The sequence below is a fragment of the Phodopus roborovskii genome, unplaced genomic scaffold (assembly GCF_943737965.1).
Source record: "Phodopus roborovskii unplaced genomic scaffold, PHOROB, whole genome shotgun sequence".
Classification (NCBI taxonomy): Eukaryota; Metazoa; Chordata; class Mammalia; order Rodentia; family Cricetidae; genus Phodopus; species Phodopus roborovskii.
The window spans coordinates 909,620-936,555 of NW_026126682.1; the positions used below are offsets into that span (position 1 = coordinate 909,620).

General features: G+C 34.2%; 1 protein-coding gene across 1 annotated transcript in view; it reads right to left on the reverse strand.

The window, feature by feature from the left end:
- Sema3a (semaphorin 3A) overlaps window positions 1–26,936 on the reverse strand; it is a 205,367-nt gene that overhangs the window by 76,017 nt on the left and 102,414 nt on the right. Inside the window, exons 5-6 of the mRNA XM_051174580.1 lie at window positions 13,446–13,539; window positions 4,715–4,834 (exon numbers count right to left, since the gene is read on the reverse strand). Of these exons, the coding sequence (XP_051030537.1) occupies window positions 4,715–4,834; window positions 13,446–13,539 (214 nt within the window). The remainder of the gene's footprint in view (window positions 1–4,714; window positions 4,835–13,445; window positions 13,540–26,936) is intronic.

Genomic DNA, 26,936 nt, shown 5'->3' on the forward strand with positions numbered 1-26,936 from the left:
TTTTTAGCTAAATGAATTCAGCTTCTGAATGCAGCATCTTCTCATTCAACCATAAAGTAAGGATGATGCAGAAACTTTCCTCCAAAGATCACAGAAATGCACTCATTTACTAAAGCCACTGAAACAACACAAAATGAAATTGAGAAAAATTCCAAGATTACATAAAATAAGCTATTCCTTTTTTTTTTTTTTTTACTTATTAAAGAATAATCTAATTGGACTTCACATGGTTTATGCCTTCAGCCATGTTAGAATTCAAACTGTTTATTAAAAGTGTTTTACAAGCGATTCAAGACTGGGTCTCTGGTTCCAATATTAATCTGTGTTCTTGTAGTTTATTTGAAGTCAAGTTTCTTGGTTTTATTTTTCTAAAAATGCATCCTGTGGAGAAACTTGAATCTTTCGAGAATGTGCAATATCCTAGTACATGACCACAGAGGAAGTTATGCTGATTCCAATGAGGGCAGACCATCCTGGTATGACTGAGAGGAAGTCAAATGATGACTTGCATACCATTTCAATTACAGAAAAAGAAAAAAGTAAAAAAACAAGTGGGTCAGTTTATCCACAGGCACGATCCTTTTAGGAAATTCCACTAAAAGAAAACAGGTCTTCCTGAAATGAATGGGAAAGCCTCACACTCCGGGCATGTAATTAGGTCTGTTTGTGTTCACCAGGCCTTGGCTCTTGCAAGGATCCGTGTGGTTTCATTGTACCAAAGCCAGACCAGGTTGCCCTTTCCCCCACACTCCAATATAACCATTGACAGAGGGAGCCCTGCACATTTCCCCAGCATTTCCTGGCCAGGGCACTATGCTAAAGGACACAGCTAGTTAACATGTAAACACTTGTGAAGGTTCACAATCTCTGTGCCTTTTATGCATGTTATCTGGCCTTTTTCATATCATAGTAATTAGAGGAAGTACTTAGTATTATCTTTCCATCACAGATAAGGGTCAGAGTTTAAGAGAAACATCATTTTAAAGTTGATGGGTTTTCATTGAAATTATACAGCATTCCAGTATTAGTCAGGGCCATGAACAATGTGGAAAACAGTCTTCTTCAAATAATAAAAAATTTAATTTTGGGCTAGTCATCCATCTATTCTAATGAATGGCTAAACAGTACAGTAACTAGATAGCCCACTAAATGTTAAGGAAATATAACACTAAAAGCAGCAGAAATTTGTTTTCTAACCACAAATATACACAGAAAAATTACCTTAATTTCCAAATTATTAGAATCTGAAATTGGAATTGAAGTTTAAAACTGTAACATATTGAGAGAGCTTACAAAGCACAGGAGAAAAAAGTGGCTTTTAGCGCATATCAAACTCATGCTCCACATATCTGAAAGGAGAAGTTAGTTTAATCACCAGAAACTAAATTATGGTTTGTTCTAAAACATGAGAATGACTATTATATACTAATTTGTAAAAACATACATAGATTTCATATATTTTAATTTTTTATATCAAAGTATGATTTCTTCCAATTCTTTCGTATTCAAACTGCATGAAAAACTTTATTGGTACTATTATAAAACTCTGTGTGTGTGTGTGTGTGTGTGTGTGTGTGTGTGTGTGTGTGTTTTACAGAAGTGTAAAGTAGTGAGACTATACTTAAAAAGATCATGATAATTCAAGATCCAATTCAAGATAACTGTATTTTTGATTTTCTTTAGCATGTGAAAAAATAAAAGTCACCTAAAACTGATTCATTAGTTCATTAAAAGAAATGAATTAGTTGGGGAAATGCAGTAAGACATGCATCTCAAATAATAAAATAGCCCCAAAGACCCCTGAAAAATGTTATACATGGCAATACATTATATCTGGCAATAATGTTGATTCTATAGTCTATGCTGATGCCTCAAAACTCAATCATTTTATGCACAAATATGTAAACGTTATATTTCCCATTTTTTTCTGAAATGGTATCTGATTTCTCAAAGCCTGTGTTTCATGGTCCTCTGGTCCTGTCTTGAACACACCGACCAGAATCCCCATACTCAGAGCAATCTGGTTTCTGCACCCTGTCAGATGGAACCTTTCTGTTAATTTGGAAAAAAAATCAGTTCTCACATTTAGTGCTGAGAGACTGATAACCGAATTCTCAAATGAACCACACATTTTCAGAGACAAAGTACAGAGCTGCAGACAATGACTGCCTTTTCCCACAGTGTAAATTCTTCAGAGTCAGCTGTCAACATGTGTGTGTGTGCAGCATGAAAGCAGCTTCAGCTTGATGACTCTTTCCTTAAGGCCATAAAAATGAAATGGATACTATACTCTCCTTTGTGTTGTTCCATCTTCTAATCAGATTTTGTTTCTCATGGACAGCGAGAGCCTGTACGACTCCTAGAGTTCTTAGTAGATCAAAGACCCTTTGTTCCTGAATAAAAAACAAACATTTTCTCTCCCACACAAATATTTCCATTTGAGAATAAAGCAGATAGTGATGTTAAACAGGGGGTTTCCCTACTAATTTTGCACCCCCCTCCACAAACCATGCTAGCTTTAATAATTGGTGGTACTCTATAGCACCCCCCCCCCTTTGCCTTCTTTACATTTTGAGTTTTAAACATGCCCTTTTCATCAAGTCATCGCTTCCTCTGTTCCTCATTGAGACTTGCAACTTCTCGGAACACACAGGAATCACTATATTTCCTGTGCTGCTAGTGCAGTGGAAAATTGACTACATGTCTCACACCCATTGATTACTATGAGGTTTACTCAGCCATCAAGGATTGTCTTCATTTTCTGTATTGAAAGCAACAAGCAGTAACTGAAGCCAAATTTGAAAAAAAGTTTGAGAGAACAAGAAGTAAGGGATGCAGAGAAGCAATTGCTTTGAGAATGTGATCTTGTATTGTGGAAAATACTGCAGGGCAGCTTCTAAACAGAGCTGGGTGAAAAGGTACAGGCAATCAGGCCTGGACTTTGAAGAGGGTCACATAGTAGACTGGTGGAATAAAGTTGAACTCAGTTATCAGTGGTGAAAATCTTGAGGACAAAGAGTGACAGGCAGACAGTGAACTTGAGCATACATAAATGAAGCAGTTTGCACAGGACAATGAACAAAGTTTCAAGTCATGGGAAGATATCCTGGCAAAAAGGAAATGTAAAGAGTGCAGATAGATAACTTGGGGTAAAAGGGCATTTGTGTTTTCTGCTAAGTGTGATAGCCTGAGTTTGATTTTCAGCTTTCACATAGCAGAAGAAGGAAACAAGCTCCTTTAGGTTTCCTACTCCATAGAGCACACCCTGTGGCATATGCACACTCACACATATCATATATGCATACACACACATATATATCTGCACACAATAAATGTTAAATGAAATACAAAAGAGATAATAACAATAAAGTATGCGTAAATTGAGTAATTTAGGGAAAGTAGCAATTCAATTAAGAAAAAGGGGTCATGAAAATGACATGACAGAGATGGGGTCTGTGTCTTTGTTCCTAACCATAAGAAATAAAGGCACAATTAGAAGCCTTGTCACAGGAAGGAGATGCAAACTGGGGTGGTCAGAGGACTATTTTATGCTCTGAATGGTCACTTTGAAGAAAGGTATTGGTAAAAAATTGTCCTAAAGACTCAACATTTCACTGATGTTTTACTGAGACCTGAAGGCAGATGTCAATTTTTAAAAATAGACAAAGGGATAATAGAAGCAATAACAAGGGCTTGGTGCTTCCCCAAAAAGTGCTGCACATGTTTGGAGTAAGATGGTCCAGCATCCTATGGAGACTGTAAATGAATACACACTATCAACTTACACTCCTTAAGGAAGTGTGTGGAACTAAGGACAACTCCAAATATGGAACATTAGGAACTGGCAACATTTTTTTTTTTGCATGTGATTGGGAAAGCAGAAATACAAATTGTAGATTAAGTCATAAAAGCTACTTTCATAATAATACAGAGATCATTATAAGTATTTGGTTATTGTAAGTCAAAAAGCAAAAAATTAACCATCACAATGGATAGGTAGAGGTATAAGGATTATTTATAATCTAAATCTTTGTTCTTATTTGAGTTTGTATGTTTTACATATTTTATATAATGGCAAAATGATGTAAATACTAAGAAAAACTGAGAACAAATTTCAAAAAGCATCTATTTCTCAAGCAGTTACACCAGCAGTGGACATGTGGCAGATAGAAAACTTACAAAACTGCACTGGATTAGGGACATGCAGGCCTTCATTTGCTTGCCTATAAAATGAGATAGTGGCTGTTTTGGGTTTGTTTTTTGTTTTTTTTTGAGAGATGTAATCATCGATTGAAATTTTGAAAGCACCAAAATGCAATGTACTTAGCAGGAAAACACAAATTTGAATGCCAAGTCTTGGAATGATGCTCTTAAAGCAATGACCAGAGATATGCAGGAAAGCTACTACTGTTCCTGAGATTTGTTGTGGTGTCCCTTCAAGACAGTTATCTCTTTCCATTGCCTCCCTTCCGCAGTTTCAGGCCAGATCCTTTCTTTCCATAGCTGACTCCTGAGAAACTTCGCATTTGGCACAAAACAAATATTTCCTCAGTTTTTAATCTTCTTTTATCTTTTCCCAAGTTTCTCACACCCACAACTGTGAGGTCATTGCCATTATCTTAATAGCCAACTGAATCTAACATAGCTGAATGTCCCATGAAAGGAAAGCTTTCCAGTGACAATATGTGTTCTGCACCTGTGAGCTGGCACGTACCATTGAGCCACCGGGAGTCGTGCTGCTCAGTCCTGATGGGGTGGTGGTGTCCCAGTGTTCGGAAGATAGCGAAGTCTCGGCCCATGAAATCGGCTGCGGTTCCTGAGTACAACTCACCGTCTGCATTGTGCCAAAGAGAAACCAAGCTCGTATTATTTAGCTGAAAGGAGGCAAGAAGAGCATAAACAGCAACAAATGATATTTCCACCATTATGCAGGTCTATTTGTATTTCATCCCTTCCTGAAAGGAGAGTCCTAAATGATCATTTATGTGTTACTCATTCAATAACAAGTTGGAAAATCAGAATAAAATCTGATTCAGTGAACACAGCTAAACATGAAATTTTATTATTTTCCTCACTAATGAAACGAAAGCATGTGAGAATAAATGCTGTATTCATTACATAGTTTGCTTTTACACATGTTAGCCTCTTATGGCTCAAATAACTTTATTTTGCAGGATGAGCTATAAAATCATGTTTATAACTGATTTTAATGGTAATTAAACATTTCATGAACTATTTTCCAGTTGGATATGATGAATGAGATTTTATTATAAAAAGTAATATCTTGCTTGAAATTGTTCTTGACTTTTTTTTAATTTAATTTTTACATGTGCATTGGTGTGTGTGTGTGTCTGTGTGTCTGTGTGTGTGTGTGTGTGTATACACACTGTTGAAGTGTGTGAAGGCCTGAAGTTGACCTTAGATGACATTGCCCATTGCTCTCCATTCTGCTTTTCCTGTGGCAGGGTCTTGCTGAATCTGGAGTATACCAACTCCAGAGAGTTTAGTAAGCTATGTCTCCTGACTCTGCCCACCCTATGTTTGGATTCCCGGCAGCCCTTGCAACCTTGGCACATTTTTATGTGGGTGCTTGAAAAAACAAAATCTGGTTTCATATTGCTCTGCTATTACTTTAACCAACCAGACACATACCAAACTTACTCTTTCATTTTTTTTAAAGCTTCCAGTATAGTACACGTCTCAAAGCAGCATAAAGTATTATAAAGTCCAAACCTACCCACAGTAGGCCGTCAGATTTTAACCAAACTATTTTTGAAGAATAAGCAAGCCTGGAAGACACAGTTTGAACCCACTGAATTCTCTATCCTATTGATTTTAATGCTTTGCTCCTGAAAATGTATGGAACCTCAATCATAGTTTAATAATGGAAGTATTATTACCAGGAGATAAACAGACAAAACACAGACAGGAATAAAAGGACAAGCAAGAGAAGTTACATTAAGAGTGAAAGCCATTTTGTGCTTGTTAGGCAGCCAGGCTCTGCCTTGACACTTTCTAGTGATCTCATTCAGTTCTGTCAACATCCCTAAGAGAAAAATAATGTTGTCCCTGTTTTACATTCAGGAGGGCAAAGGTTGTACAGTTTAATAGTTAGGGAAGTTGGGGTGAAGGTTCTAATTCAGGCCTATTTAATTCTAAGACTGTTATGCTAAAGCATACCACCTTTCAATTAAATGAAGCTTGCAAAATTATGTCTTCTGTCTTTGAGACAAAAATCACCCCAGATTCTTTCTTCTAGATAATATATATTCACTAAACTGCTTAGAGTTAATTGCTGTACTTGCAAAGCAAAGTGAAGAAAGGTATAAGACATGTTTCTACAAATAACACACAAGCTAATACTATTCATAATTTTTTTTTATTATTAGAATGAGTTAATGTTCTCTTAATCATTGACTTGGTTTGTGTGTAAAATAAGATTGTTTTTAATTCTAATAAAATTAATTAAGAAAGAAAATAGTCATAAAGCCAAGAGAGCACAGAAAATAAGTTAGATATTTGTAGATCGCTCATTCCCCGTTTACTTCTATAGTATATAAATGCAAAATTATCTGTAGTCTTCAGGTATAAGTACCTTAGCATATTTCATTAATAACATCTATTACATATTATTTTTTAGTTATATATTTAGTGTTCACTCATATTAGCTTTATAACAAACTAGATATTCTCTAACCTGAGTCCACTGTTTCAGTGGAACTTTGCCTTTCTGAAGTTTTGTGTGTTGTTTAGTTGATTTGTTTCTTTGAGACAGGGTTTCACTATAAAACCCTCGATGGCCTAGAACTCCTTCTGCAAAGTAGACTAGCCTTCAATTCATAGGCCTGCCTTCCACTGCCTCCAGAGTGCTAGGATTAAAAGTGTGCAACACCATGTCCAGCTTACTGAAGGGTTTCGTGAACTTTGAAAAGTCTCTAGAACATTGGAGACTATGCAAAGCAAAAATCACTTTTAAACTGCCTATCCTTTTTGGTAAAGGAACATAAGAACTGATTATTTGCTTTAGATTTCTGTGAACAAATAATTAGTTAGACAGAAAATTATTACAGGTTACTAATTAAACTAATGGTACCATTCTACATATGGTATCTTTGGAATTCCAATGTATCTTGCTCTTTCTTTACTTAATGAAATGCCAAGTACAAACATAACTTTTTCTCATAAATGGTGGTACTATAATATTTTTGCCTGCCAAAAGTCCAGCACTACTATGAAGAAAGTACTCATTCATTTCAAAGGCTTTTGTAATATTTAAATGCTCATTGATATGTTATAATTCATCTATATTTAAGCTTTTTAATGTTTTTATTAAAATTAATATCTTAAACTTTACCAAGGTAGTGTTAAATACATATCACATAATTTTTGTCATCAGTGAGAACAAGAGAGTGGCAGTTAAAATTGCGTGTGACAGGTTGGGAGAGAAGGCTCAGCAGGTAAAGCTAGACTCACAACCCAAGTTGTGTTGTAGGGAAACCTCTAGAAGCGGCCCTGAGAGGAGATGACATGCTCTCTTTGTCTTGACATTTCCATAGTATAAAGCAATTTTTTGAACTTTGATGCTGAGGAAGCATATTATGTGATGAAAATCAAGACAGGTGAAAACATAACTACAAACAGGCGATCTGCACAACTTAAAGTCCGTTAATCACACCCCACAGGAAGCTACATGAGATATGTAAATAATACAATGCCATGATCATTCTTTTTGCCAGCTAGCTCTTAAGAGTAAATGAAATGCAGAATTACTGCTGCTGTTATACATAAACTACTCAGAAGAGAACTGAGAAGATGGCAACAACAAAGCTCTCTGGCTATAGGAAGGTGTTTGGTTCTTTTACACATTATCTGGGTTATATTACTTTCTTGTTCATTGTTATGCAAGGATGAAAAATCAGCATCAGGGCAGTCTGGAAGAGAGGCTTTCTTTCCTTTTCACAACAAATGGGGAAATGTTTTGGACAAAGTAGAAGAGCTCATTTTTTTTTTTTTTTACTGGGAAGATAATTAAATTTAAAATTTGACTTTTGAACAAAGGAGAGGCTGAAGCTTAGGTACCAAGTTGCCCACAGCCATGGGAAGTCACCTTTCACCCAAATACTACTTTTTGCACAAGCCAGAGTTAGTTTTTTGAGCTGGATAATATCAGATAATTATCAAGCATAATAGGACAAGATCTTTTCTTGTCAATGCTCATTGTCAGTAGCCGTTTCTCATATGGGAATTCTTATCATGTGTGATGGTTACACAGAAAATGTAACCTCTTTCTTATTTTGGCCAATAGTCTAGCCAATGTCCTATGCTTACTTTTTTTGGTTGTTGTAGTTGTTCGTCAGAAATATAGTAGTAATCCTTTGTCTGTGCCAGTTAATACATTGGCACATTTACATGAAGCATTAAAGTTGTGTTGTAGTTTGTGGTTTTCTAAAATTTCTAGGTACTTTTGACTTTACATAATGTGAGGTAGCTAGACAGACTTATTTTGATGAAACAGGTTAAGTATAACAGTATCAACAGAATTCTACTAATAGTAGTTTTCTAATTTCTAGGTCACTTACAAAGTCATGAAGTAAATGTTAATTCTTTAACATAGTATAGTTTTTGATACATGTTATTGAAAACATGAGGTGATGTGTGTGTGTGTGTGTGTGTGTGTGTGCGTATAGTTTGAGTGTATGTGTATATATACTTTGAGTGGCAATACTATTTATACACATTCTTAGGATCTCTATCTACAATAAATCACTTGTTAAAGACAATTTGAAAAGTATCCAAATTTGTTAAGTTGATGGTTCAGGAACATAATCAAGGTTGTGGACACTGTCTAAAAGCAAGATTTTAAAGCATCTCTATAGAGATATAGCATATAACAAGGTTGATGGCTTAAAAAAAAATACTTAGATGATGATTACTTAGTGCTGACAGATATAACTAAACTCTCTAGAATGCACCAAAGACAAAGATGACTATTTGAGTACATAGCCATTCTGTCTTAACTGTAACCGTTAAAAGTGTGTCTAAAGAAAGTATAATTTACTGGGATGAATGAAAACAGCTTTGTGACCTCCACATCCACCATGGCTGAGTTCCCTGAGAGGCATGTATTAAAAACAAAAGTTCACATGCACTCTAGAATTTCTGTTCACAGCTCAAAATGAAGGAACAATGTGGCTTAGATCAGCTAATGTCTTGGATTACAATTCCTAAGAAGGGTGTGGTGAGGAGAAACTGAAGAAGGAAAAATAAATTTCCTGATGAAATTGCAGCATTTCTGGCACAGGTGAGGGGTGTGACATGAACGTGAGCAAATATCAAACAAATGTGAAGACCAGGCTATTATGTTGTTAACACCTTAAGTAAATTCTACTCACAGAGTAGTGGGTAATAAGAAGCAGCCTCATTGTGCAGTGGTAGGACACAGAAAGCTTCCACCACTCTTGTCTATAGCAACACATGCATTCAGGTTTGTTGCATATATTGTTCTTTTAAAGATGATGCTTTTCTGCACTAATGGGGTCACATGGCACAAATTTTAAAACATAAAATTTATAAAGTACTAACTGTGATTCGTAGCTTCCTCATAGACAGCTATTATTATTAGTTTCTGTTACTTCCTACACCACATAAATACTAGAAATGCACATACATTCCATTAGAAGCCCTCAATTGCACTGCATTATTTAACTCTTGAAAGAAGCTGGCAGAATTAGCATACCATATTATTTTATATATCAGGGAACTAAGGCTCAGAGAGGTTCAAATCACATCCTTAGTTATATCTAATTATTTTAGGGAGTACCTTGCCTGTTCTCATACCCGTTGAGAGTGTTTTTTTTTTTTAATATCAAATTATGTTCTTTCCTGAAGCAAGGCAAAGTTCCAGCTTGAAGATATACACCTGAGTGAAAACTTCACACCTTTGAATAGATCACAGTAACATCCCTTCTCGATGGAATATTTCTAAATTATCAGTGCTGCATCGCCTGGAAAAGATTTCAGGGAGAAAATAAAGTTGCTCTCAAGTTGGTTATTCTTTCTTATCATGAAAATGTGAGTTACTATTTAATTAGTGTGGAAAGTACTTGGTTTTGTTCCTGTGCTCTGTTCACACCTGGTATTTATACTGAGCAGGGGGAGCAAATGCTATCTTTAATAAGGCTATTTTAAACAAAGTTGAAAATATGTTCAGGCAGAAGAACTCAGAGATATTTTAAAAATAAATTCTGCAGTACTTTTATTATTTCAAAAGATTGTCAAATTAACTTCACTAAGGTGACTTGGAAAATGTAGAGGATGTATTGGATTTGGGCACTTCTTGTAGCTAAGCAGTGGGCAAGGTGAAAAACAATCTAGGTGTCTATAGTAAACATCTAAAAACACATGACATTTTGCAAAGAGGTTATACTAAACTTTCACAGTTTGTGTAAACTAAAATTTTTAACTGTTCGTTTTTAACATTTTCTACTGATTGGGATAGCTTCATACTGGCATGACTAAGTATTGAAAATACTGTCTGTTAAGATCAATTCACAGATATTTTGACTAAAACCTAGATTTGGAGAAGGGGGGTGGCCTTAGACTTTCTCTTTTATGGGCTGAAATGAGGAGGAATCCTCGAGTTATGTGAGAAGGTAAAACTTCCATGTGGCTATCTTCTTATATATACATTACCTCTTGTGTGTTTCCAATGTGGTTAGTACTGTATATTCTAAGTTAATGTAAAAGTATTTATGTTCAAAAGACCCATAAAACCAGTGAACATTCATGCTAAAACAGAATAAAAGAAAATGTTCAAAAAGCCAATAAAGAGGATTTTATGTACTGTGAGAAAGAAAATTGTAATATAATGCCAAAATAAACAACCACAACAAAGAAAGTTACAGTTCTTGAATTAAAATGATGTTTCTAATGATGGACTCATGGATAAAGCCACTTGTCATTGGTCTGTCCACCAGAGTTCAATACCTAGGACTCTCAGAGTAGAAGGAGAGAAGCAACTCCTAAAACTGTCCTCTGACCTCCATACACAACTATGGTGCTGGTTCACTGACAAACCCCAACACATTAAATACATAAATAAATATTTAAACATTTAAAAATGTCATTGGGGATATTTTATGGGATTTTTAGAAAACTAAATCTGGGATGAGCTGTTGTTATTTCTGCATGTTGTTTTAACTGATTCAGAACTAATTAATACATACTTCATTGCTCTGAAGTTTCGGCCACATTTTGCTGTAGTGGGTATGTTAGTTCTGGACTCTTAGGGAAAGCATGTATTTCTGAAAGGTCTCTGTTCCTTCTCAGCCACATAGCCTCTTGCTGAACTTCATTCATTCTCTTCTCCTTTTCATCAACCTATACATCTTTTTCAAAGAAATCCTAACACAAAACCAAACTTTGGAGTTTCTTTTCCTTAGTGGACTTTGTGTGGTTGCATACCATATGAGCTATGTAATACCGACTGTCATCAGCCTTTCTCAGTGGAATAATAAAATAAATAAGCAAATCCCTTTTGAGGAACATACCACAAACTCGTGGAGCTTTAGGCACACTTTTACAGACTGCTTTTTGAGTAATATTTCTCATTTTTAGTGTGCAATTTAAATAAATACAGGGTACAAGTTAGAACAAGGTATGATTTACCCTCATGATTTAAGACAACTTTCAAATTTCAGCATGTATGCATGGGGAAGGCACGCACGTGTAAACACTAGGTTACCCATGAATAGGAAAATTATACGTTTGCTAAGTATGCAGCTTTCCTTCAGATTTTAAAAAGTCTTTTAAAAAAGTGCTTCATAAAAGGATCAAATGGACTAGAATAGTCTAGATTGAAAAACTCTTGAAGAGGTAATTTATATTGCAAAGCTTTACTCTAAATGGAGCAAAGATTAGTGATAAAGTAAACAGTGAACAACAATGGATATATAACTCTGTGGCTAATCCAGCTGTCTCTATTACTAGACTTTAATTTTCTTGAGTATAAAAGAATTTTTACACGAAAAGGAATGAAAAACATTATTACACTTACGCAAAATGAGCTAAGCAACAATTTACTTTAAAAATTCTAAATATGAATGTCTGAAAATTTTCATTATTTTTTTTTAATTTCACCATTTTATGGGGGAAAAAGCATATAGCAATATAGTATGTGTAGGGTTGTTGGTACATTTAACAAAAAAAAAAAATAAAATAAAAAAAAAGGCCCAAAGAATGAAAAACATTGAAAGGATACAAAGAAGTGGAGGAAGTTTGGAATAAATAAGAACATATTCACGATTCCATACCTTTAGCTTTGGTTTAATTATTCCCAGTTTCTGATAGGTAAAAGACAAAAATGCTTCATCATTCAGTACAGGCTAACATTTTTACTTCTATACCCCTACTTTTTCTTTTTGCCCTGTAAGTATTCTCCAATCCTCTGCACATTGCAGCAGAGATAAACAACAATGAACAATAGAAAGAAAGAAAAGAGATGAGCATAAAGGAAAAAACAAGTCTCCCAAACTATTATGCCAGTGTTTAAGCAAAGAAGATGCTAAAGCCAGAAAATATGATGGCATAATATTTTTCTTAGGCTACCATATATGACAAGATACTCCAGTGAGGCAAAGAAAATACACTAAGGGTGTCTCTGCCAACAATACCACCACTTGGCTTGATCATGCCTAAGAAGTTGACCTAATGTAGAAACAGAGGTGTCTTGAAGTACAATTCTCATGATATACTGAATTCCATTCCTTCTTAATCATATGCCAAAATTTTTATTTGCTATTTTTCATCAAGTGAAAATGAAATCACAAGTACAAAAGCAAAAATTAAACTTTAACAAAGGATGTATAATGATTGAGCCAACTATTCTCAAGGTATAATTAAACTATCTCCTTGAACATGAATCAATTTGAATAGAAAAATCACAATCAACTATTAGTGATATCATTCATTTCCTTTAAAAATTATTTGTGAACAGCACAGCAGATGTTTTCCTCCTTAAATTGTATGAATAAGAATTATAAATCTTGGCATGTGAAAGGAATAGGCCCTATGGGAGATGTCATTCTGTAAATATGTTTTTCTTATTGGTTAATGAATAAAGCCCTGTTGGCCAATAGGAAAGCAAGATAGGTGGGAGTAGGAGACAAGGGAGATATAGTAGAGGAGGATTAAAGATGTAGAGACTTGAGAGGAAGAGGTCTCTCTCCCATAAGATAAGACAATGTGGAAATACTTAGATTGATAAAAATGGATTAATATTTAAGACACAACTAGCCAACTAGAAACACTAGTAACAAGCTTTACATCTAATATAGCATCTCTGTGTGTTATTTGGGGCTGATACGGCTGGCAGGAAAACTGCTTGTAACATAGGCCATCTTGAAATTGGTTATAGATTTGCTATGTAGTTGATCATTGGCTACATACCTATTAGAAGAGAGGCTGTCAGTAGTTTGGGGTCATAAGGACTCTTCCCACGACCATTTTCAAAATGTGAGTCCTGCAGCTTAAAAATGTTGTCCTGTAGATTAAAACAGAAGAAAGGTTGCATTTATTTATAAACAAATGTTTTTAGCATGTCAGTAAATCAAATAGAAGTTGAGTATGCATATTCAACATATCGTTCTTTAATAAATGTATTTAAAGAGCTAATAGTAGCCAAATAGTTACTTAGTTTGAGGTTTGGGGGTTTTGTTTGTGTTTTGGTAGGTGTGAGAATACTGCAAATTAAAAGGTACAGATGTAGGCCAAAGAACAGGTTTTATTATGGTAGAAATAAGGTAATTTTTTTTTAATTTTTAAGATATACCAAGGAAGATCTGTGTGAATGACTCTTAGGGAAACAAAATTTAGGTCTATATGAAATGATTCATTTTTTTCCTTGATAGAGAAGAAAAATAACAATTGAATTACATTTCCATATAATTTCTATCACATTTTCTATATACACAATCCATTAAAAAATACTTAACCACTTAAGTCAATGCCCTTAGTCTGTTCTCTGTGCAAATGAAATGCTCCTACTGTAATTTATGAGACTTCTTTGTCTAGTAAGGGGCATGAAATCATCCTTATATTTCTACAGGGAAATCACTGGGGTTTAGGAATATTTTGTCTCTCTGGAGGCATCAAGAGAAGAGAAAACACTTTTTAAAAAACACAAAGGTCATCTCTTTGATGAGATCAAGTACCCAGATACAGGAACACACTCTTAACTACATACAGAAATACGTTTACTGTCCCAAGGTGGCATAGGTATAATAGGCATGTGTGACAACAAACACCTGATAAGTAGGTCATATATTAATGGCTATGAACCCTCTAACATGTCATACTAGGATACTAGGTATATGTAAATTTGAATAAACTCAGGAGCATGTCTCTACATACTTCACATCCATGGGGGACGTGGGTATTAATTAGGTCAGAATATATATGCTTTTTTCCAGTAGTGCATTAACATGTCTGAAAGAAAATAGTGATGTTGGCAATTTTTCTACTAATCACATAAAAGTATTTTCTAACTTATAGTAGCAAATGATATTCATTTAATGCTCAATAAGCATTGCTTTAACATTTAATATTTCTGATGGAGCTAATGGCAGGGTTTCAAATTATAACACGTAGAACCCATTTTTGGATTGCAGTGGAAAGTGCAAAAGACAGGAAACCAGAGGTGTTCTATAGCATCCTTATTGTGCCCATGAATTACCTGTATTACTTTTTCTTTTCATTGATTTACTATTTTGTATCAATGTCCTTTAGCAATGATGGCTCTTTAGCTACGTCTTAAAATTCATACTGCACAATAATTTATGGGTTTTCTCAGACTTGTTTAGTTATAGCAGGAATGTTGGTGATCCAGGCTCAAGCCATGTTTGGCAAATGATCAGATTCATATTTTCTGTGATCATATCTTATTGTTGAACCACTGGGCCCAAAAAAGTCAACTTGAATATGAATGTTAAACCTTACAGTTTTATCATGAAAATTGCTGGAAAATTTATGTAAGGAATTTTAATGCAGAAAAATAACAGGTTATATTTTCTTTTAATGTTGTTCATATGGTCACTCAAAAATATGCATATATATGTATATATATGTAATATATATATTGAGCTGTTACTCATATGATCCAATTTCTTGATGTGATATGAAAGAAATACTACATTCATATTTAATCAAGGTCACATAAATCACCTGAAAGGTAACATTGTGAGACTCAATACCAAAATTGGAACATGAAAATAATTAACTTGCACTAATGAAATCATACAAAGACTTATAAGTAATTGTTTGGTTTCATGTATTTTTATTAAAATTAGGATAAAGAGGACAAAAAATTATATTTGGGAGTATGTGTCTATACTTAAACCCAAGCACACAAATAAAATACTATAAAATCAGTAAGTATAAATATTTGTTCAAAGTTGAAGTAAACAAAGGAAAAGTAGTAAAAAAATGATACAAATGTTATTGTTTCTTTTACTCATAAGTATTTTATTATACCCATGAACATTGTGAAAGACATAATGTCTAGGGTCATATATCCAAGTTAATCAGGCAATGTCAAGGTGGAGAAGGTGAACTTCCAATGTCATGTAGTATTTGACTTACAAAGTAAAAGAGTAGACTTCAAAGGAAGAGAGGTTAAGCATATCGGTCATGGTTTAAGAAGTGACCCTTGGTCATGGTATCAGATAATATACCCAGAACTTGCTTTTTTTTTTTTTTTGCTTAACTACATAAATAAATACTAATCACTCCTCCTGATGAAAAAAAAATGTATCTTCTAAGCATACTAATACCTAATTTTTGGAATGTCTTCTATACAAATGTACTCTGTTCTTATAGGGTTCTACATTGCAACCAACACCCGGTGTTTCTTTCCAGTCCAGTGAGATGTGGTCATAGAATATGTATCTGCTTTCTGTAGAGTGCAGTATGTAAAATCACTTGCATACTGATACTTGTAGTGTAAAATCCATAGCCATTAATCATAGACATGGGTTTAAGGATGTTGAAATTGGACAAAAATGGGTATTATTCCCAGCTCTGTCTTTTCTAGCTTTAGACATCAGGCGAAAATCTTAAGCCATTCAAAAGCTCAGCTTCCTCGTCAGTAACAGAATAAATCTCACTTTTAATGTGAAAATATGTTGCTGTAGTATATAAAATATAATTAATCATAACTGTTCCTTTTTTACTATATTAAAATCATTCTGTCTCATGCTTATCAAAATTTCTCATTTCACAGGGCAAGTGCCATTATGTGTTCACAAGTAATAATTAGTATGGATTTTTACAGTATATGTAAATATTTGATCTCCCATAGAGCATTGAAATTGTTTTTTCCCCTTGACGTATGAACATATACTATTGGAAAAAAATCATTCAAAGTATATAATGTTGGTTTTTTTTTAATACCTTTTTTCTAAACAATGATGCCTGGCAATTTGTTAGACATCTTACTGGTATTGGACATCCATAAGCATAACAGTTTGGATATAGAGGTGAGAAGATCTAAAGTTCAAGTTCATCATTGGCTACATGGTAAATTTGAGGATGGCCTGAGTTACCGTAGATTGTGTGTCAAATAACAAGGAAAGAAAACAACGGGGAATTATTAGAAATCTCAACATTATTAAAGTTATTAAATAGAATTGTCAATATTAATAAAATGATTGATAGTCAATCTTGGTGATAGTTGGGAGAAATGGGAACGCTCATCTACTGCTAGTAAAAGTACAAATTCATAAAGCCACTATGGAAATTAGTGTGGGGGTTCCTTAACAAGCTGACAATAGATCTATATAAGCTTTTGGGGATATCCCAATGAACGCTACATCTTACTGCAGACTGTTCATTACTGCTCTATTTTAAATAGCTAGAGACTGGAATCACGTTAGATGCCCATCAATTGAAGAATGGATAATGGAAATATGACATTTATGTAGAATATTATTTAGCTTCTAAGTAAAAAGAAATTATGAGATTTTCATGTAAATAGATGGAGCTAGAAACAACCATCATGAATGAAGTAATCTCATACAGAAAGGTAAACACTACATGTTCTATTTTTATGAATGTATATTAGCTTTAAAGCTTTGGATATATATTTCATTAAAAGTAACCACAGATGTTAAGTATCTAGTAAGAGATTAGGCTATGTGAGGGTTCTTCTAATGAATAGAGTATACTGTTATAAAGGAATAAAGGGGATATTAGGATAGGAGGATTAAATGGGGATGGAGGGTGGAAAGGAAGGGCAGAAGAGAAAACAATAAAGGCCTTTTCTAAAGTGATATGAAAATCTATTGCTGTATAGAGTTATCACATAATGAGAATGTCCCAAATAGACACCATGTGCTACCAAATAGAATCTCCACTCCCAGGAATGGGTTGTCACTTTTTGAGTCATTGGCCAAAGAAGTTGCTTAGGTACTCCCAAATATTATAGTCTTCTGCCAATGTTATTGGTTACCCTCCAAATTCTGATGGTAAGCCCCTATTCTGAATATACCCCTTACTTATATCATCATACTTGTTGAGATCTAGTTAGTGGTCAAGTTGAAGCTTTGACCCCCATTGAAAGGAATTTATTTGCTATAAGACACCATGAATCTTACCAGGTGAGAAAAATAATAAGCAATCTCATCCAGTTACGATTCCTACAATCTATAATAGTGACCATATCCAATTTATGCCCTGTGTTACAATAGAGGCACAAATGTTGTGTGAATAAACAACTATTTTCCCATTGGATTCAAGGTCTACTTCATCATATGGAATCCATAATAACACTGTTAATGAGACTATGAATCTGAGAATAGATAGGTCATGGACCCCAGGGGAAAAAAAATACTATATTTTTTCCTATTAAGTGAGCATAACAATAAAATGACTCCTAATGCCATCTTCCCATGTCTATAGATCAGTGCATAACTATATCCTCATTAAAGAAGCTTCATCTTGAAGTAGATTGTACCTAACATAAAGACCCATGATTGGAAAATTAGTCGAAAGTGAAGGTCTTTGGAGAATTCATGTCTTATCATACCCTTCTCCTCAAGGCCTCAGAAGCCTATGTGGAAGAAGAGGCAGACAGATTGTATGAGCCAAAGGTGGTAGCCTACTCAGAATGGAGTGCTTTCTAGAAACAAGAGGGCAGATGTATTTGGGAACTCATAGAGATTGTGACAGCATGCACAAGACTTGCACAAGTCCCAGCCAGACAACATTCCAGCACAAAGAAGCAAAAGTAGACATAAAGTCCCACCTCTAACCAAGATGTTATTTGAAAATTATCCCAGCTGGGAAAGGAGGCATATGTTTTCTTCAACAGGGTAACATTGTGTGTATCAACTATACTCAGGGCACACTGTATGTTTTTGAGTAGCTGGCCAACACAAATAGATTCCATGTTGTTTTTAATGTGTGTGTGTGTGTGTGTGTGTGTGTGTGTGTGTGTGTGTGCGTGCGCGCGCACGCGCGCGCGCACATGTGAGTGTGTGTGTATGTGCTTTGTTACTGTTTTTGTTTTGTTTTTAAGAGGGATAAAGAACATGAAGCTGAGTGACTAGGGAACAGGGGAGGGATCTAGAAGGAGTCAGAAGCCAGAGGACTATATTCAAAATACATTGTTTAAAAACTTTTAAATGTTTATTAAAAATGCCTCTCTCTCAGGCTGGAGAGATCATTCAGTGGTTAGAGAAACATAGTGCTCATGCAAAGGACCCAAATTAAGTTCCCAGTACCCACTTGTAAACTCCAAGTTACGTTAAACTGACTACACTGGGCACCAGCACACACTTGCAATTATACAAATTTTCACAAACTTGCACATGTATAATTAATTTAAAAATGAAATAAATCTTTAAATTTGTAAATGTTTCTCTCTAGGATGTTGGATATATTTAATGCTGTTGTTTCCATTTCCTGATGAGAAAGATCTATTAATCTTAAGATATTTAATTAAATTACTGTTTAAAATCTTTCACAGATAAATATGTGTTAATTTCCTATCTATATGTAATATATCATGTTGTTGATAGTCTATACTCAAAAAGCTGGTTGCTACCTAATGTTTTTCTGCTTTATAAAAATGCTAAATAGATCACATATGCAAATATTAAGAGTAGAGATCCAAAAATATGTGGGCATATTAAAGTATGTAGCGTCTTCTGTTAATTGTGCTGAAATATTTATTCATGTTTAGCAATACATGAACTCACTGCATGGGCTCTAATTACTTTAGCAGGCACTACACACATCATGTAAGTTATTGTACCATATTTATTACACAATTGCATCAGTTTTCAATGACTATTTTTAGATTTCAAGACTACTATTTCTCTTTTGTCTTTTGAATTTCCTGAGTATTACTAGGCTGGTGAGGTAAGGCATTAGAGGAAACAATAACCATGCTAATGTCTACTCCAAAGTCTAATAAATTAGAAGCCATTGCTGACATCATGGCAATAAATTTCTTAAATCTCAATCTTGTCCAAGTAATAAATTTTGCAACAATAATGTTGCAATATAAGTTATTTTATTTAATGATCAAAACATGAATAAAGTTTTTAAACGTGGAAGGCAAATAAAACCCTGCTTACATGATGAGGAATGCACATTTTGTTGGGTGGATTTACATAACTTCAGCACTTCAGAGAATTTTCCCTTTTTTAATTAATTAATTTATTTTTATTTCCCCTATTTATTTATTTTTCCCCTTATTTCATATATCAGTCCCAGTTCCCTCTCCTTCCCATTCTCCCATGCCCCCCATCAGACAATTTTTAACAAATGTATATTATTTAAGCTTCCTGAAATTATTTTTCCTTTTTCCTGCTTCTCAAAGAAAGTCTCTTCTTTGCAAGATAATTTGATTTCTCAAACTTTTCTGACTCTGCCATAATTTTGTGATCTCCCTTGAAGCTCCTTCCTCACACACCATGTCACAACCCCACCATGACCTTTCCTTAAGGATTAATTTCAGAAGTCACTTCCTAAATAAAGAATTCTTTATTTGTTTTTGCAAATATGCTTTATTAGCTGTGTGCATTTCTTAGTTAAACATGGTATACAGGCAATGATTGGATAGGATAAATCTGTGGACTTTAGTAAAGAAAGAATGCAATAAGGTATCACAGGAAATATTATGGCATACTGTGCTTTGACAGAAAAGTTCCTTTTTGGATCAAATTTATCTGGAACTTACTTTTCCTAAAAGGGTGACTCCAAATTAACACTGTGCAATAGTGTACAGCCATGACACATCTCCTTTTCTAATGTATATTAATTAAAAACAGGAAAACTTCCATTTCTTGCTGGCATCAGTCACATTTCAAATGGTCCACAGTCACACATGTCTTTTGCCTACAGCACTGCAAAAGCTATCTAACATCACTTTTCAGCCAGAATGAATCTTTACTCTTAGTAGAGTACAGTGTTGAACATTCTTACATTTTCTTGGCTAGAAATGTTGACATCAGCCTCACATGACAACAATTTTAAGAAAAGATCATACTGAAAACATTAGTTAGGTAAGCTTTATTTTGTTATAGGAAAGAGCTATATTATATAATATTCAAGTCAGTAATGACAAATAAACTCACATCTGTTGCCTTTTGGATTTGTCATCCTTCTACTTAGAATCTCGGTCTCTTAATCAACTTCAACCCAGCTAGACATAACTTCAAAAGCTAAAAATAGTTGTTGAAAACTGATGCAATCATGTAATAATAGATGACACAATAACTTACATGATGTATGTGTAGTGTCTGCTGAAGCAATTAATGTCCATGCAGTGAGATTTGGGCTTATGTATTGCTCACAATTAAGTAATAAGCTTATTACTTAAAGTTTAGGTCGAGATTCACAGAACTTTACATTCCACTGTGTTTTGCACGGGGGGAGTAGATTCTTTCTGGAAGTTGCATAACAATCTAGCCATAACCTTCTTTGCCTGTTTTCATTTTTAACCTTTATCTTCAGTGATAACTCCTTCTTTTTCATATTAAATTCTTTTAGATGAAGTACAGATCTTGTTACATTACTTTTACATGAAAAGAGTAAACTCTTTAGTGTATTGAATTCCAGTGTAAGAATGAGTGATCAACCGTGAGTAAGTAGAAATGACTATAGAAAAATTAGAACTTTATAATTCTATCTCATTATATCACTGGAGCTAATAACTTAAGAAAATGGCATACTGTAAACACAATTGTGGAAAAGACACTAGCTACAACTCAAACAGCAAACCAGGTGATCAAATTAATTCTGGGAAATGTTTTAATTTAATTTAATTAATGGTCATTAATATTAGCATATTATTAACATTTATAAACTTGAAATCTAAGAATTCTCAAGTTCTAAAAGATAACAGGTAGAAGCTATGATAGTTTAAACTTAAACTATCCCAGCTTTGTATCCTTGATATTTTTTTATTTGGAGTTGGTGGTTCATCATTCTTTTATATCAATTTTATTAGTAAATATAGTGCTTCTCTTCATAGCCTCCTTTGTGAAGAGCTAAACACATCAAGTTTTACAACTTACACATTTTCCTATACCAGGCAACATTTCACTTTTAACTGTCTCGGCAAGGCTTCAAGGCTTCTCTACCTGACAGCTTTCACTCAGTAGGAAGTATCACACGTGTGTCTGGAATGTAGCCCCGTGTGCAAAGAGAAGAAACTGTTTTTATTTAATACACATGATTTTTTGTTAATAGTAGTACATGATTCCCACCCCCAATTTTGAGATTAGCTCTCACTATGTAGGCTGTCAAAACCAATTCTATCTATCCATCTTGTTTTTAAACCCATAGCAATCTGCTAGCCTCTGGTTTTGAAGTGCTGAGCTTAAAAAGCATGTGCCACCAATAGCCAGGACATTATTTCTTATTTGTATTTTCATATTTGCATTTATTTTAAAGAATTTACTAATATAAGACACTAATATAACACATGTAAGAAATTCACATTGAATTGTTATTATGTAAGATATTTATCTGAAATAAGAAATTGATGGGCTTATTTGTTGAAATTAGAAATTACAGCAGGGATAGCTAAAAGTGTGAAAGCATTTGGAAGACATTTATCAACACTGGCTGTACATTGAGAGTTCACTTTTCATATGGATTCAAAATGGACTTACTACTGTTAATCCTGCTTACTGTAGTAGATAGCAACCCTGGGTGTGACAAGAATCCAAGGAAAGTTTCTGTTCCAGAAGCTTAAGTGTGGCTTTTTTTGACTCCACCCTTGAAAGATGGTTTTGGGCAGGTAATGAATGAGTGGGCTTGCTCATGTATTTTTGCATACTGGGGATGGCTGAGGGCTGAAGAGGGGTCCACAGAAAGGGCTGAAGACAATAGGGAGTCAGATTATTCTATCTGAAGGAAACATAATGTGGGAAATTCCCAAAGTAAATAATTTGAGTAATGACACAAGGTTGAGTTTGCTCAAGGGAGCATATATACATATATTGAGATAAAAGAGAACAATAAATTTGGGTCCCAACTGAAATGTTTTCTGTGCCAACACAAGCTGTTTATTTTGGCTTTCACAGGTGTGAATGATAGTTCCAGTTAGGTAACAATGGCATCAAAGAGATTCGACCTTATGATGAGTCTAACAGTGATGTGGGATGACTTAGAGAAATGGGAACTTGCTGACAGGTATTGAATAACTGTCATGTACTGGGGAGGGAGGAGCCGGGTCTTATTAAATGTTATAGCAGCCCAAAGAAGTTCTTATATACGTTTTGACTTGATCAAGTCACTTAGTGCTCTCTTAGCTTGTGTTTCTTAATCTTTATTGCATCACAATTCTCTTTGAGGTCCCAGAACATAGACGTAAAGCATGTATTTGTGTTATAAGCAGTTGTAAGTGTTTATGGGCTCTACCAACTCTTTGTGGAACATTCCAAGTATTTTCTGTGCAAAGAACTTCCTATTTATTCACAAGGTGTTAGTCTGTGATTGTATCTCTTTGAGCTCCACATTTGCTTCTTCTGATGCTTTTTGTCCTCCTTTTCTGTAAGTACAGATGTTCACAGAATTCATATATTCTGTTCTCTGTACATCTAACAAATGTCTTTTTCCTATACTGTCAAATTCTGCTAGTTGGTATTCATTTATTTATTTCTGTTTTTATAAATTCAGCTATGGAACTTCATCCGCCCTTTCTTTGTTAATCAAGTTTGTTCAAACTTAATTTCCTACCCTTTTCAAAATCTCTTTATTTTGCACTGTTATTTTAAAATTGAGAGCTATTAAGAGTCCTTGACTCTTCAAAGGAATATAAGAGCAATCACTAATAATAAGCCTCATGAAATTACTCTGTCAGAACTAGTTATTTTACAATATACATTTCAGGAAGACACAAAGGAATTATAACTTTGGTCCCTGTCACCAAGTGCTGAGAAAATTTAAAAGGTAATACTGTGTGAATAAACAGATATAATTTCCCAATGATTATAATATACTAGCCTTGCATTGCATGTGACTGATTCAGAGTCACATTCTTTTGGAATTTTATAATCCCTACAATAAAGCAAGTAAAAGTACCTCCAAATAAAGATGACTATTATCTGAAAAGAAAAGTTGGTAAAAGATAATCTAAGAAAATGTATATCTATAAGTATTCTCAGTTACATGTATATACTAGTAATTTACTTTCATTAATTATTTGTAGTTTTTTCATAATATATGTAAAAACTAAATTATTTGTTACTGTATCTGCAGGTTTTGAAGATGAAATACTTGAATAAACATCCTAATGAATGATTTCCACTTTAAAAATAATACAAAGCAGCCGGGCTGTGGTGGCATATGCTTTTAATCCCAGCACATGGGAGGCAGAGGCAGGTGGATTCTATGTCTTTGAGACCAGACTGGTCTACAAGACCTGGTTCCAGGACAGGCTGTAAAGTTACATAGGGGAAACCCTGCCCCCCAAAAATATAAATTTCGATGGAGAATACAATTGTAGCCTGGTAGTGTTGGTAGACACCTTTAGTACAAGCACTTTGGAGGCAGAGTTAGACAGATAGATGATATGAGTTCTAGGCCAGCCTGATCTACAGAGTGAGTATCAGAGCAGCCAAGGCTGTACAGAGAAACAATGCCTGGAAAATCAAAACAAACAAACATGTGAAAAAGAAAATACAACTACATTTTCAAGTACATGGTTATTTTGACAAAATTATTTCTATATATTAAGAGAAAATTAATGAAATATGATACTATGCAATATTAATTGAAATATGATTATCTTTAATTCTCATTATACTGTAGGGTCTTTTTTGTTTAATACAAGATTTGTTTCTTGAGAATTGTTACTGACTCTATAATACAGGGATGAAGAATTGCACTAGCATTCCTGGAGAGGTCATCTAGATGATGATCCCAAGAGGATTGCTTGCTGTGTTTTCTTTCATTTTTTTTAATCTTATTAATTTATTTTTTTATTTTCCAATAGCAGTTTCCTCTCCCTCTTTCCTCCTGTTCCCTCTCCCATCCCTATCTACTTCTCCTTTATTTCCTTCCGTTCAGAAAGGGGCAGGCCTCTCATGAGTGCCAACAAAGCTCTGTTTTCTTTGACTTAAATCTCTATTGCCTGTCTAACTATTGTCTCAACATTATAAATGTTGCTTTTTAATTTAGTGTCTAGATATTATGAGGGATTTTACTGTACTTTTGGATTTTCTTCTTGTTTGACCATTAAGGTAGACATAATAAAATCATTGATGTTTCTGCATTCTGGGATCCATATAGTATATGTACTATTGCATGCTTCAGAACAAGTTTTAAAATTCCACTTAAAATGCTAATATAATCTATGAAATGGAGACACTTTATAAAAATTTCTGCAAATGTCAAGTGAGTCCTAAGGCATAATGACACTGGTAGCATATATAAATCCTAGAGCAATTTAGCTATTAGTACTATTAGTAATTTTATTTATAATAAATATATCATTAGTTAGCATGGTGGCTCATGCCAGTAATATAAGTGCTCTAAAAAATTAGTGACTGAGGCAGGAGTTTAATATCACCCTTGTTCAGCTCCAAGTAGTAAATAAATAAGTATGTGCCTTTTCTGTGAGAGTGTGAGGAGAACTCATTTTCATAATAAATAATAGTATCTGCTAATCAGGTAGCTAAGCATGAATTTCAAGGATTTGTATGTATTTTCATATCATGTTGAAATATATATTGTCGTTATCCCTATATGTATTTATAAATAAAATAAAAAGATGAAATAGTGACTTTCTTAGTTCATAGGACTAGTTTGTAGCAAAACCTAGGTAAACTGGCTGTAAGCTCAGCAATACAACAACAAAAATCTGATGTTTTTCATTTGATTTCTTGATTATTTCATTTTTTGAATGAAATTTAATTTCTCTTCATGAATAGGCTGCATGCATGGAGTACACATATATGTGTATGTTTATATACGTGTGTGTGTGTGTGTGTGTGTGTGTGCGTGCATGCATATGTTCTAGTTCATGCATATGTCAGGTTCCTAATTAATCTTAATTGAATTGCCTCTGACACATAACAATATATTCCTCATATTATCCTGTATATCACTCAAATCAATGAGAAGGAATTAATATAGTTCTTATTTTATTTGTTGAAAATGCACTGTCACTTTTTCAACATTTGTGGTCAAGTAGTATTACTCTATTCACCCCTTTACTAGCCACTAACACAGTATGCCTCATTGCTGGATTAAATAGGATTTGCCCTCTCAAACTTAAGGGATCTGAATTTATCTGTGCTTCCTACACAACCTAAGGGCCATAATTCATCTGCTTTTTGTCATCATTAAAATTAATGGTATAAACCAAAGAAAACAGAAAGCACATGTGTTCATACTTCATGCAGATTATGTTTTTAATAGGAGCTTAATTTGAGTTTATGCAGATATCACATGCCTGTCATGGTATAATTATTCAACTATGTATGTCTGTTAACTTCCAAGGTGTATCACAATGAAAAAAAAATCTATCTTGGCCAGAATGAAAAATTCCAGAACATGACCAATTTACTCTGCATAGTTTTGCCACAATGAAACCTAGTAAAGCAAGCTCAGACTAAAACAATGAGGCAGAAAGCAATAAAATGAGACAATTCAATTATCTTTTCATTTATGCATTTTATATATATGGTCTTAGTTTTCCACAAGCCATCAGTCTGTGTTAAAAATTGTGGGAATAGAATTAGTAGTTTCAGTTCTTTTTATAAATCTCCCTCTCACATCCATGTTTAGATAGCATTGAGAAATCTTATCAACTGATATGTAAATATGTCAACAAAAAGGAGCATATGCACTGAAGAATCTAAACCTACTCATATGGCTTCTTTACATTTCAAGCTTTTTATTTTTATTTTTCCCTCAGAAGGCTACCATCTGGAAAGTGATGAGGCCAAAAGATGAACATTTTATTTACACCAAACTTAGTTTTAGCAGAGCTTGTCGTTCAAGTGTGTCATAATGATGTGATGTAACTTTTATATTGTTTAGCAAGCTAGCAAAGATTTCAACCACAATTATTATTATTTTGTAAGAAATGTTGCAGGAAATAATTCTGCCAGGTTTTGGTAAAATGCAAAGTATAAAAGATACTTTGGGAATTGAAAATAATCACAGAGCTTAACTTGATTAATTCACTTCTGGAAATATATTTTAACGAACAGAAAATGAGCAGGCTCATCACAGTGGTATTTAGATTACTGAACACTTTAATGCCAGGAAGGGGAACAGTAGGGGATAGAATGTCTCCACAGCTGTTTATTACTAAACAGGACTTAAAGCGGATGTTTCAACTAAGTGCACATAATATTTACAACTAATACTTCTGTTCCTTATTGACACTAATGTAAATTATACTAACTTTTTGGAGGG